At 42.3% G+C, this 14,338-nt stretch overlaps 1 protein-coding gene across 1 annotated transcript in view; it reads right to left on the bottom strand.

The window, feature by feature from the left end:
* Window positions 1-1,786: 1,786 nt before the first annotated feature.
* Lcp2 (lymphocyte cytosolic protein 2) overlaps window positions 1,787-14,338 on the bottom strand; it is a 45,009-nt gene continuing 32,457 nt past the window's right edge. Inside the window, exons 14-21 of the mRNA XM_021177401.2 lie at window positions 13,397-13,427; window positions 11,885-11,897; window positions 11,100-11,229; window positions 10,166-10,215; window positions 6,563-6,657; window positions 5,770-5,847; window positions 4,161-4,316; window positions 1,787-3,471 (exon numbers count right to left, since the gene is read on the bottom strand). Of these exons, the coding sequence (XP_021033060.1) occupies window positions 3,349-3,471; window positions 4,161-4,316; window positions 5,770-5,847; window positions 6,563-6,657; window positions 10,166-10,215; window positions 11,100-11,229; window positions 11,885-11,897; window positions 13,397-13,427 (676 nt within the window). The 3' untranslated portion in view covers window positions 1,787-3,348. The remainder of the gene's footprint in view (window positions 3,472-4,160; window positions 4,317-5,769; window positions 5,848-6,562; window positions 6,658-10,165; window positions 10,216-11,099; window positions 11,230-11,884; window positions 11,898-13,396; window positions 13,428-14,338) is intronic.

The raw sequence follows: 14,338 nt of genomic DNA, 5'->3' as shown, positions 1-14,338 counted from the left end.
GCTATGCAGAGAACCCTGTCTCGAAAAAACCAAAAAAAAAAAAAAAAAAAAAAAAAAAAACAAGCAAAATAAATAAAAATTAAAAATCTGGAAGAACTAAGTTTAGTGATATAATTTAATTATATAATTTAGTGATATAATTTAATTATATAATTTAATATAATTATAAGTAAGCATGCCATCTTGAAAGCTGTTTTTTTGTTTGCTTGCTTGCTTGTTTTACTGCCTCAAAGGGAAATTGATTCCACTGATGCTGGAAGTCTGATATTGGGAATTGGCCTATCTGTATTTGCTGTGTGTACACAGGCTTCCTTCCTCCATGTTCTAGTAGAAGAAGGTGCTACTGCAGCAGCATACAGCTTTGCCTTTGGGTGACCCTAAAAAGGACTGATTTTCTGTTTCAGAGAGAGTTCCTGAATGACTTAATTTTTCTAAGATATTAATCTGTAGGCAAAGAGCAGAGCAATGACCCAAGCTGGTGTCATAAGGCTCATGGCTCAAATAGGCAAGACTGTAGCAGAAGAATAGAACTGAATAGAATTCAAAGAAAGCACACGTGTTTCTGCTAGTCATGAAAACAGAGATTCCCCGATTGCAGCCATAGTGGTGCAAGAGAACACCTTACCCACAACACTCATTTTTGCCCCTTTGTTCTAAGAGATTCAAATACATTTTTGTCTCCTGTCATCTACTGCTGCTCTTCTTGGTGCTGTGAGGAACCCCTGGTAAGAGTCAAGTTAAGAGAAGAAGGGTTGATTTGGACTTATGCTTTGAGGAAATACGGTTGATCTTGGCAGGGAAAGGACAGTGAGGCAGCTGGTCATACTGCAGCCACCATTTTGAAGAGGGAAAAGACGGCAGTGCTGTGCTCTGTGCACTCAACCCACATTGAGAGTGTGTCTTTCATCCTCAGCTAAACCTCTCTGTGAACATGCTCACTGATGCACCCTTAAGTGACTCTAAAACCCACTTGAGTTGACAATCTTAACCATCGTAACTACCAATAAATGCTTTGAGATCTACCATGTCCTTACTTTTCATTACCTTTAAATACAGAGTGCCGTAAAGCAAGGCACAAGTTGAGCTTACTCTATCAGAACCTGCAGCATCCTGCTGCCCTTTCCCAGGACCTAGCTCAGTATCTCACATAGTGCAGATGCTGCAGATCCTTATGGACATCCTCCTGAGGAAACGTATACAAGCTTTTCAGGTTTCTCGTTTCCAAGTGCTGGATCCTTCCTAAATTGAGAACTCTTGCTTTGTAATGGCGAGGTTTTGCAGAACAACATTATTATTGTCACTAAGTGCTTCCACAGTCGACCTACTCCTTATCTTAGTGTGTCTTCAGTATTAACTTGGTTCCTTTTAAAAAGGTTTTCTTAACTCATGAAAATAAAAGTATAGAATATTCTTTCCTACTTGAAAATTGTGTAGGTCAGAAATCAAACTTTTGTCAATAAAAGTCACACAATGATGCCACACAATGAAGCCAGGCATCCCATGAGAATGAGATTGAGAGAAGAAGGGATGTCAGTGCTCCGTGTGTACCAGGTTCATGTTGCTAAACATAAACAATACTGCAAATTCTCGTCCCGATACACTGACGATATCTTGATAAAGCTTACAGTGGTGAGGGGAAAGTCTGTGAATTGAGAATTTCTATACTGTTCATAACTTATTGAACATCAGAGCTCAGACTCACCAGCCTTAAACATGCTCGGATCATGCACTTTAACCTGCAGCTGGGCAGAGTCCCCTAACACAAACTCTTATTTTGTCTTAATATGGAATGTATTATTTAATTTATTGAGTGTTCATAGCAGCCCCTCCCCAAAAAGAAAAAAACCAGCTTCAACATAAAACATGTAAAGTACTGATGTGTGCCTTGGTGATCATATGCTAGCCAAGACTCTCACATTTCCTAGCATCAGCTGCTAGCCCCAGAAAAGCAAAATTCAAACTTTGACGTACAGTTCGTGCTTAGCAGGCATCACTTCCACGCCATCATAAAGTCAAAAATGGCGAGTTAGACCAACAGAGGCCAGAAATCCCTCTCTGCCTTCTGTTAAGTGTGATTTCAAAATTGAAGGAGATCTGAGGTGCTTCAAAGGGTTTAAAAGCCAATCTGAGGACAAGACAGCAGTTTTGCAACATACTTGTTGGGCTAATAAAACAGAAAACCAGAGCAGAGGTTTGGATAGAATTCTCCAAAGGCCCACATGTTAGAGGCTTGGCCCCCTGCCCCCGACCAGGGCAGCACTGGGCAGTGGTGGAACCTTAGGAGATGAAGCCCAGTTAGGCGGAAGGTGTAAGACATGGAGGGAAATGTGCTTCTTGTCCTTTCTTTTGTTTCCCAGTCACCATGAAGTGAACGGATGTCCTCACATTCTCACTTCAAGATCCTCTATGAACTGTTGCAGGCCCAAAGGAACAGGAACAGGCGACCATTCCAGAAAGTCAAATTGTCTAACTGAAGGCCAGCAAATACAAGTAGCATCTAGTAGGAAGGTGGGCTGGAAGTAAGTGTGTGTGTGTGTGTGTGTTTACCAAGCATTGCTCATCTTCCCAGGAGACCTTCAGTACTAGAATGGAGGCCACTGTGGATGGAGACATGAGGGACTGGGATAGAGAAGCAACAGGAAGCCCAGCATGTTCAACAGCAAGGCTGCATCACTGAACCTAAGCCTATTTCCTTCTTGTATGTTCAGAAAGGTAGCTTACATTTGCTTTAAAAATATAACAGCAAGGACCAAACAACATTGTCTTAATGATCAAAAAGAGTAAAGCAAACGATAACTTTAATCCCAGGAAGTTATCCCAACATGCATTAATCTCATTACGAAAGGGAACACATAAAAACACACCCTATAAAACCAAATAAGAAACAATGGAGTTCTATTTTTGGAGCCTCTTAAGTTATTGCTGCTCCAAAATGAATTTTAATCATTTTAAGTTGTGTAAAAAACAGATCATGCCTCAGCCTGACAAAAGTTTCATTATAAAATATATCAAAAATGATCAGTTTCAGTACTTTTTCAGCTTGCTCCATATTATTTCTGTACTGTATCAAGTACTGTATTTTGGGATGGATGTTCAAAATCTCATGTCTGCCATGCACTCTTAGACTTCAAATGTGAACATGATCACTTCTATACTCTATAAACATCAAAGAAAATAAATAAATCGTGTGGTATTCAACAATCTTCAGATACTTTAAAAGGGCAGGGCAGAACTCTGGGCCCGAGTTAACAGTCTGCTCTACTGCTAAGTGCTCGGCGATTTGCTAAGGTCACGTGATTTCGCCGCAGTGACCACAGAGTCAGAAAGGCTCATTTCTTGGCTAACTTGCTACGGACAGCCTGCAGCGTGTGTTAGTGTGCACTGGTATCTGGACCCTCGGTTCTTTCCATCAATGAGCAACAGTGGCATTTTCCTGAAGTAGTCAATAATATCTGATACAGACAGGAAGTCCTGGAAAAGTCAAACGGGGAGATAAGTTAGCAGTGGAATGGACAGTATGCATTTTGTAATTATGGTTTTTTTTTAATCAGCATTAATTTGGGGGAAATTGTAGGAAGAGTAAAATTTATCAGGTAGTTTAGAGATTTTCTCCTCAATAGCCAACCAACTGTAAGTAAAAGGTAGAAATAGAAAGTTGGGCCAGAAAGAACCCCAGTCTTCTGCAAGAGTAGTAAGCACTCTTAATTCTGAGCCATCTCTCATACGGCATTTTAAATATTATTTTATAGAGATAACAATCATATCAAAATTGGGTCAAAAGAAGTCAAAATATAAGGTACAAAATATAAGATACTTTGACACTTCCTAAATGCATTTTTTTTTTTTTTTGAAATTTAGGCTTGGGGCCAGAGATGAAGTTCAGTGCTTGCACCTGACTGGTGTGCGCACAGCCCTAGGTTCTGTCCTAAGCAGCACCAACAGATTACACCTATGATGTTGGATTATTTGGAATGAAAATTCAAGCAAGACTCCTACAGTGGGCTTAGTCACGGGTAGTACTTTTCTTCTTTCCTTCCTCCTTCAACGGAGGGCCTCACTGATGTTGTTTAACAACATAGCTGCCAAACAGCATGGGATTCAACTGCATAGTTGCTATACAGTATGGGATCTGGGCAAAGAGTGAAGACTAAAATCCTTACCTCTTTTCCTCGAAGTCCAGTGCCCAACAAGTAGACTTGACTTTCCTCCTGGTAGCGGATTTGGATGTTGTAAACTTTGTCTTTGTACAACACCATGAGGACATACGGATTGTTCACTGTCTTCTTAGAGCTGTCTCTAACCAGGAAGGTGCCATCCTAAAAGAATGGGTGCTTGCCATTAATGGGAGCAATGAAAGTCAGTTCCATACCGTGTAAGAGACAAGCCTTTAGGGACCTTCAAAGCTGTCATGGTGCCAGGTGACAATGAGGTCTCCTCATAGCTGGGGATCCCAGGTACCTGGATCTTTTGATTATTCAAAAAGACAACTGAGATTATATCTGAAGTTTTTGAGTTAATGTCTTTGAAGTGTCTTAATATAAAGTATTCTTTTCAGTAATAAAAACCAATGACCAGTTAATGGATAAAGGGCCATACAAAATAAGGTGGCTCAATTCTTGTGTACCTACTCACATCTGTTGATTGGCTGGCCTTCCCTGTCCATGTTCCCATGCAGAACACAGAATTTACCTGTGAGATGGACGCCCCTTTACCCCACACCTGAACAGCAGTGAAGGTGGACTTTCTATGTCCTTGTCTCCCTTTCCTCAATACTTACAGAGCATGTGATTTGTTCTGTACTCTAAATTTTCATACACGAATAATTGCAATGTAATGTTGCATGGCAAAGACCTAATATTAAAATAGAGCTAATTAGTAAGGCCCATGTAAATCACTCCTTCCTCTATGTACTTAATTAGAGAGGGTTTTAAATAGCCATCAATATTCAACAACAACATTCCTTTGCTCCTTTTGTTCAAAGTTAATTGAGCGGGTCAGAACATATGTGGTAAAAGAACTTCCCACTGGACCAGTGAATCAGAGCTTGGCTTGAATTCAGAATCACCTGGAGAGTGTGAGAACTCCCTCCACCCACACTCCACTCCCATTTATTAAAAAAAAAATCTCCCTAAGACTCAGGAACCCAGATTAAAATCATCATCATCATCATCATCATAAAATAAAAAAACTGTCCTCCACGTGACCACATCTGCTGAGGAGATTGAAAATGGTTGTTGTAGCCGTAACAGTGTGAAAGATGAAGAGTTACTGCTCTCTCTTCTCTGATCAAGAGATGTAGGGTTATGGGTCAGTAATGGACCTGCTTAAGACTTTATCATATCAAAAGACTAGCTAGAAATTTCTGGAAGGCTTTGTGGCTATGCCTTTAGCATGAGTCTTTCTCGTGAACTTGGATGATAACTGGTCGTTAAGGGGAAGATGAAGTAGTAGGATTTCTGAAATGTTACATGATTTATTTGATGCCCCCAAAAGAGACACATCATTCATTAATTCATTCATGAAACTCCCTAATATGTGCCAATGGATCTGTGATTTCCTTAATTTAGAATTTTCCCTAGACAAGTGATGGCCGCACAGAGAAAGGGTTCTATGGATGCTAGCAGGGAGGATGGTAGCCCTGATGGGTCTTAAAGGAACAGAGTGGCAGGATTGATAGCTGGCTCACATTTGAGCCAGTGTGTTGTCAACAGCCTTTCTCTCCATCCACTAACATTGATAACTGCATGACAATCCATGGTAGAATGGTACCTGGTTTATCTTCCTCAGAGCAGCTTCTGCCTCTGGTCGGGTGATATAAGAGACATACCACTCTTCATCTAAGGGTGTCTACAAATAAGAAATTTTTAAAAAGAACTATAAGTTCTGTAGTTACATAAACAAAGTGAAAAGGAAAGGAAAAAAAAAGCTAATAATTCCCATAAATCACTGCCTCAGATCTCTGAGGTTTGAAACATTTGTTTTCTTGACCAGAATCGCTTAGAAGGGGCTACATGGAAGTCATTTTGTGTGAACTGCTTCCTTATCATGCCACTGACTGCAGAGGCATTTGTGAAGGACCCCCCCCCCCGTTATATAACGGAACCTTCCATCCTGAAAGACAGAGGCAGAGGAACGTTTTCAGCTTATTATATCCTAGTAACATACTTAATGAAAACTCTGTCCTAATGGAGCAGCTAAGAAACTTCCCTTTTCAAGGCTATAAACCAAGAAACAGATGGGGTAAAAAATGGGATTATTTTTTCATTTCTTAATGCCCTGGAAGGCTGTAAGAGAACACTATGGGAAAAATTAGTTCTTGTCTACATCTTCCCTTCATTTTTGGTTTATTGTGTGCTATGTGGTGGATCCAGGATGGGATCCTCACACCCTCCCCCTCGCCCCAGGCAAGGGTCTGACCACTGAGCTACACAGATGCTCTTTTAATTAAATGGCCGCAACAAAACTCTAATGGAAGACACAAATACAGCAGAACAGCCAACTAGAGTTTCTTAAAGTCCCTTTGCTAGAAAAAAGGCAAACACATTAGAAACAGCTGTATTACCTCTTCTTCCCCAGGAGATGGAGGCTGAGGCCTGTTTGGAACAGGCAAGGGTAAGTTTCTGCCTTCACTTCTGAGAGGTGGCCTGTTGCCTGGACCTTCGAAGCAAAGTATTTTGAATATTAATTTACTATCAGCCATTGTTTCCAAGTCTCATAATGCATCCATCACAGATGCCCCCATAGAGTAATTCTTTTTTCAAGAATAAGAGGTTGGAAATATAATTTCCATCTCTTTAAAGCTATAAAGGCTGGCTTGGGCAGTGTTTTGTACCATGCTGGGGAAATTTGGAGAGAAGAGACCTCAACATTTCAGTGATTCCCCTAAACATGCATACATCATCATGTGGGCCCCTAAACTTGCATACAGCATCATGTGGGCCCCTAAACATGCATACAGCATCTCATGGGCTCCTAAACATGCATACACCATCATGTGGGCCTGTTTTTAAGAACACCACAGTAAGAACCTGCACAAGCAGAGCCTCCATAGGTGCCTCCCTAGCAGCACACATGGACACTCCCAACAGCTTGCACTGGCAGCCAGGAAGAGATAATTACATTCCCACTTCACAGAGGGAAAGGAAGTGCTTGGAGAATAGTGTTAGGTTTTGAGCCAATGTTTGCTGTGATTTTTCTGTTTGTTTGGATTCTGCAGCTTCCTAAGATATACAACTGTTGGCTAAACGGACACCACAAACTATCTGCTCAGCTAGAAGCTTGTCACAGAGCCTACGCTTCCTTTATTCTAAGACCGTCTTTTGCTTAGAGTTCACTGGAAGTTTAGAGGAAAGTCCCTCAGCTTGGGAAATGCTTGACTGTGTTGGCTGTGGGTATCAAGTCAGTTTCTGTGTCAACCAAGCTGAAAAGAACTGAAAGGTCCTGTTATCTCGAATGCTTGCTCATTCTTCTGTCATTTGCTCATTCATTCATTCATTCATTCATTCAATGAATGTTTGCTTAACATGACTCTATCTAGGCTTAAATAAGGCATTTTCTGTATGTTATGTTTAGGCTTCAGGGCCATGTGACCAGAGGCGTACTGAGTTTCTTTAGCATGTGAAACTTAGAGAGTCTGAGCAGGTTCCATGCAGTAGTGTCAGGGCTGAGACTTAAGGCCTGTGGTTCCTAATCATTACCTTGCCTAAGTATGAACCCCTGGGTCACTGCACTAGGCGTCCTGGGAAGCCTCACACATCAAAGCACCTCAGGTAACTCCTGCACTAGGATCCACCGAGGAAAGGATGCCCACCTAAGAGGAGCTGAGGACTTCTGGGTCAGTTCTTCAGGGTTGTCTGAGATGGTCTTCTCTGTTTGTGAGTAGGGAGTCTTGGGTCTGAGCTGCTAGCACCTGCCTTCTCTAGGTTCTCAATATCCAATCAAAATACTTAGAGTTTGTTGAATGAACTCGAATACTATAGAAGAATAATAGAACTAAGTCTTATATTGCACAGCTGTCTGTTTCTGTGCCCCATGATCAGAAACACAGAGCCACGATCTGCATACATGAGCACATGGGTACATACATGTTCTGCATACAGCACACGTGAGCACATACATGTTTTGTTGCAATCAGCTACTACCCTTGATATCTGGGTCTTCATGCAAGTCCTGATGAGAGTTTTGATGTCTTTTGAACAACACATGGTAAAATACTTCCTAGGCTTGGAGCATCCCATGAATAAGACATAGGACAAGATGTCTAGCAGTCTTGGGGTTTAAAAAGCATGGCTTCTGATTGAGGTAGCATTCAAAAAAAAATTAGCTGTGCGTATACAAAATCCCCACAAACAATTCAAAATCCAGTGCTTTGTGAAATGCTGCTGCAAATGAAATGTCTGGAATCTAGATGTTTATAAGAGACAGGCAAATAACACACATGTGCTGTTAAAAAACAGCGAGCTTGAAGAACTGAGAAAAGTTGGGATGAGTAGACAACTGGACCCCACATGGTTAAAAAAAAAGACACTGGGACCTCAACTTTGAGCTTTAGCATCTGCCACTGTGTCAGCAGTGGTCTTTCATACAGGGAATGATGTGCCCCACTGGGAAGGATGCTTGTGTAAAATAGATGTATTACTAAGCTGGAGGTCAAACACACCAGTGTAATTTTATATTTAAAATCTATTTCTGCATGCCGACCATGATTTTTTCTTTATTCATATCTCATACACTCCATCCTGGCTGCAGTTTCCCCTCCCTCCACTCATCACAGTCTTTCACCACACCTCCTGCCTCCCCCAAATTCACTCCCCCTGTCTTCCCTTCAGAAAAGAGGAGGTCTCCAGTGATATCACCTGAACTCAGAATAACAAGGTGCAATAAGACTTGGCACAAACCCTCATATCAAGGGTCCCACGACCAGGCAAAAGAGTCAGAGACATCTCCACTCCCACTGTTAGGAATCCCACAAAAATCCCAAACTAAACAAAAAGAAAAAAAAAACCAACAAAATATATATGCAGAGGACCGAGTGCAGCTCCATGCAGACTCCATGACTGCTGATTCAGTCTCTGCGAGCCCTTCTGAGCCCTGCTTAGTTGATTCTGTGAGCTGTGCTCTGCTCGTCAGAAGCTTCCTGACAGGAACAGATCCCCAGCCGAACATGGAACATGACTTTTTAAAAATGTCTGTTCTTTACCATAGTGCTAACATTTTAAGTCAATATTTAAGTCCTGAGTGATTTTGCTTTTAGCGCCATATATTTTAAACTTTTCTTGGAAAACAAGTCAGAGAATCTGGCAGTTCTAGGCCAGTTTCTAGGCATGACAAAGACCTCCTTATTTTGCTATGCATTCATTCAGTAAGAATTTTAAGTTACATGTGCAGGTCTCTTGCTTTAAATCATTCCAGGGCAGTCCTGTCTCACAGACCTTTAGACCTCATGGACCAACAGCATCAACTTGCTAGAAATGCTAAGTCTCAGGTGATACCCAGCCCTCCTGAAATAGATCCATATTGGCCATGATTCCCCGGCACCTGTGCGCATGCTGAACGTTGGGAACACTCACAGCAGACAGCCAGTAGCAGTATCATTGCAAATAGGAAGCCTCTGGTTTATCTTACTGAGTCAGAAACTTTTGTTGTTTTTCTGAGACATGATCTCATAAAGCCCAGATTAGCTGCAAGTTGGCTCTCTAGTTTAAGCTGGCCATAAACTCTTAATCCTCCTCCAGTGGCCCAAGATCACAAGTATGAGCTGCCATATCTGGCTTGATTCATAATCACTGAGGCTGGGTTCTTGTCATCTATATTTTCAATATGCTTCCCAGTTTACAACCTGAGAGCAGACTCATCATTGACACCACCAGGAAGCTAAGCACTTCCTTAAGCTCTCTATTGAACTGTCAGGGACCTAGCTCTGGGCAGGAAAATAAGGGATAAAGCTGGCCTTTTGGTGCATGCATGCATGTGTGTGTGTGTGTGTGTAGTATTTTATGTAGTGTCTCATTCCAACAGTCCTTGGTAACTTGCAGACATTGAATTAAGTGTTAAAATGAAGAACTCATATACTTTTAGGAAACAGAGCCTTTGCTGAAAGGCCTTGAGACAATTATGCTATAGCCCCATGGACATGTTGTGAGGCAAAGGTCACAAGCATACAAACCTTGAGAGAAGTATGGCGGCAGGGAGGCACTCTGCTGAAAGCCAATGTTACTGCAGAGAAAACAAGAAACAGAGAAGAACCAGTTTTAAATAGGGTTAAGGTGATGGGACCCAAGGGTAGCTGGGTTACAGAAGCCAGGCTGTAGATGCTTCTTGCTTTGTCATTACTGCCCTCCACAACCCCCTGGCATCATGGAAGAGGGGCAAAGGAGGAAATTATTCATGCCTTTCTCCCTCAAGCTGCCTGGCGTTTGCCGTAGCTAAGTTGCACTGGTTGGTTGTAACTGTTAGCTTGACACAACCTAGGGACTCCTGGGAAGACAGTCTCAACTGAAGAATTATCTAGATCACGTTGGCCTGTAGGTGGATCTGTGGGGAACTGTCTTGATAGTTACTTGGGATAGGAGGATTCAGCCCACTGTAAGTATACCATGTCATGGGTCAGGACCTGAACTGTTTATGAATAAACCAAGCCAGCCAGCAAAAGCAAAGGCAAGCAGCCTATCTGAGTGCACTCATTTCTCTGTCCTCTGGACTGTGGCTACACTGTGGCTAGCTACTTGATTTCACGCCTCAGCTTTCCTGATGTGTTGGACTATAACACCAGTTCTCAACCTTCTTAATGCTGCAACCCTTTAATACAGTTCCTCATGTTGTGATGGCCCGCAGCCATAAAATTATTTCAGTGCTATTTCAAAAGTGTAATTTCTCTACTGTTAGGAGATATGCAGGATATCTGATATGTAATCCCCAAAGGGGATGAGACCCACAGGTTGAGAAGCACTGGACTACAACCTTAAATTGTAAAAGAAAACAAAACCTTCCTCCCCTGCCTTTCTGTCCATCAGGGTACTTGTCACAGCAACAGACATGAAGCTAGAACACAAGCCACCCGGCGCTATGCTTAGCTAGAGCTGAGGGGCACAGCCACAGACCTTTCCGAGAAGGCTCCCGGCATGTGGGACAATGGGAATGTGTTCTTGGAGCTGGGCTGGACAGATCTCGAAGGGAACGTGTTGGAGCTCATGGAAGGTAGTGACGGCTGTGGCAAAGGTCTCTGATGCACTGTGGAGGAGAAGAAAAAGATGAGCAGTCGGAATTCAAATCCAGGGACATTGAAAGAACCTCCCCAACTTAAACCAAACCCAGCTGACATGAAGGGAGAGACAAAATCCAAAAGATCAGGCATAATTAGAAAATGCTAGTGGGAAAAAAAAACCTATTTCATGGTTTGTCTAGATAATTGGCTACCTTGGAGTCACTTGACATCGCTATTGTTCTGTACGGTGAGAATTTAATTTTATTTTGAACTGCTTCTTTGGCAGACAATCACTAATGGGAGACCTTATATATTTTAGAGATTATTTACATTTTTTATTTTTTAATGCCCAAACTGAATGCTATATTGTTCATTTGCAGTTTCTGATTCTGTATCCACAAATGTTAGAGGGAATAAATATGAGAAAAATTTCTATCAAGACATATATGCAAGTTTCTGTGCAGTTGGGTACTCTGGATTATCACACATAAACTTAAGTTCTCCTTGGTAAACCAACCAAGTAATTCCCCTTTGCTAAAGCCATGAGATTTATGTCTGTTTATGTTAGTTGACATGTAGTGTCCCATACTCAATGATTCTATTTAAACAGAGGGTCAGAAAAGTGAGAGAATAGGAGTTTTAAGAATGAGAATGGCTTGTGAGAAAGATCTGGAGACGTACCATCATCTTCATCCTGCAAAGAAAAAACAGTGAAATAGATTAACTTAGCGTTGCAATCCAATTTCTAAGAAGACACTCCTCAGTCAAAAACTGTGCCTGGCTCTTTCTTTAACAGTTATAGTTTTTCATAATAGATAGGTTGTGGAGAATTTTCTAGAGCTTCCCCCTCTTCATAATCTAGTTAGAATGTGCTAAGTGGTTTATGGTTTTTCTAATGTCCATAATCATCCAAAGACATTCGATTCTGAGATTTCTCTCAAATGCTCAGCTGGAATGATTCTGAGGCTCCTAAAGGACTTGGATATAACAGCATTTACAAGCCTCATGAGGTTACTGATATTTCAGTCAATTTTCTCCAGTCGCTGTAAGACTGGAACACGCTTTGCAATAGAAATGATACTCGTGCTTCAGCGCATTTACCGTGGAGACAGGAAAGGCTTCACGCACCCTCACACCTGCCTGGTCCAAAGCTCCAGCCCTTTTCCTGCCTCTCCTTTGCAATATCTGTCCCTCATTTATTCATAGCGAAGTTTACAAGGTGTAACTACTATTGTATCCCTTACTATTTCAACTGCAGAGTCACTTTGTGAGACAGACAAGAGAAAGGCCACCCCCTTTCTCTAATAAGAAACGAGGTTCAAAGAGACACAGAAGCCCTGCCGGTGACTAGAAAAATCAAAGGACCATGAACTGGTTAGTTAGAGCAGCCCACTGGTCATGAACTGGTACCTTTATAAGGATAAAGTTAGTTACTGTGCCCTGGCATTAGTTAAGTATTGCTTAATAAAGCTTTCTACCATCAGTTCTACACCAATCAGAATCTCTCATCCTGAAATACTGAAAGTCAGCAGAGGGCCACACAAATAAGCAAAGTGTCACTGCTCTCCTGCCCCAAGGCCATGTCCCCTCTGGTTGAGGAAGGCACAACCCTAGATTCTCAGGAGAATTAATCTCTCAGAAACTCAGTGCCTCAGGGATGTGATGTCAGCCTCAGTGTCTGTCTTTCACTCCGTCCCTATGTCTCTGTAGCAAGTTGCTGCCCTGATGGTTTGGGAATGCTCATGGCCATCCCCTCCCATCTTCCTTAGACATCCCTGGGACTGGAACAAAAGTGGAGCAACCCTAGTCCATGTTCTCTGCAACATTCAAGGACCATTACAGTGCTCACACAAAAAGAGAAAGAGTGATGTCATGCAGGGCCACTAAAATCATAGCATCTTCCCGACCCTTCCCTCTATTCCTGATCTCCACACTTCTTGCTAATTACCCTTGGGGATGAGGATGCAAGAAGCCAGCCACCCTGGGACCTCTCAAAGGGCCAGGGGCTAGGCAATTCAGCTTGATGAACTCTAAGTAACAAGATGCAGAGGCTGGCATTTAAGATACTCTTTGTAGGTCTTGCTCTCATTACCTAACTTCAGACAAGGGCAAGGCAGATGCAGTCCCACCTCCCCAGAGCCTACACTGGCTGTCCCTGTGCCAAGCATTTATTAAATGACATTTCACACTTACATTCTCTCTTCTGTCTGGTCCCCTTCCATGCCTGAAATGAATTAGAGCAGAGATGTGAACATCAAGAGTTTCAAAGAGCCAGCCCCAGAATATAATTTCAGTAAATCGCATAAGGAGAAATAAAACCTACTGAGCCATGGCCAAAGGGGAAGTTGCCAGTGCCAGCAGAAATGCTGGGGTTGGGAGAGAAGGGAAATGTGGCCACTGGATGCCCTGTTATCTTTGCAAGCTGAGCTAGGCAAACCTTTGTTCTATAGCGCTACTATAGCAAATAATTACACAATTATACATGTATATATGTTTAGTCAGCTTTTAGGAGCTATTAAATTTCACTGAGTAGATGTTTTTCCAAGCAAATAAAAACATTTTCAGTAATATTCCTCTTTGCTGAGGTTTCAAACCAGCCACCACAGGGCTTGCCCTTCAAGTAATAAGAAAACAGTTGGCAAAGGTCCCTGCTCTGGGCTTTGCCAATAGGGCCTTGGTGTCACTGGCACAGATGGGCCAGTCCAACAGCTTTGACAATAGCTGTCTAAGGGTTGGGAGAGGCATCTGTACTTCCTGGGAGAGAGGTAAAGAGGGGAGGGAGAGAAGGAGGGAAGGAGGGGAGTGATAGGAGGAAGAGAGGGAGGGAGGGAGGAAGGGAGGGAGGGATAGGGAGAAAAGAAAGGAGAGAGGCAAGGATGGGTGGGTGGATAAAGGGAGGGAGAGAAGAAGGGAGGAAGGGAGGGAGGAAAGGAGAGAGGGATGGAGGAAGGCAAGGATGGATGGGTGGATAGAGGGAGGAAAGAAGAAGGGGGAGGGAGGGAGAGAGGGAGGGAGGAAGAATGATTTGTTGAGTAGCTAATGTCAGATGTTTCTTATGTCGTCCATCAGTTCTTGTCCTGTTTTATTGAAAATTTTGGTATTTTGGCCATTACAATTGTTTTTCATGTGTTCTGA

Source organism: Mus caroli, chromosome 11 (genome assembly GCF_900094665.2).
Source record: "Mus caroli chromosome 11, CAROLI_EIJ_v1.1, whole genome shotgun sequence".
In the NCBI taxonomy this organism is placed as follows: Eukaryota; Metazoa; Chordata; class Mammalia; order Rodentia; family Muridae; genus Mus; species Mus caroli.
Note: the sequence above shows the minus strand (reverse complement) of the source record. Positions and strands in the feature narration are given on the sequence as shown.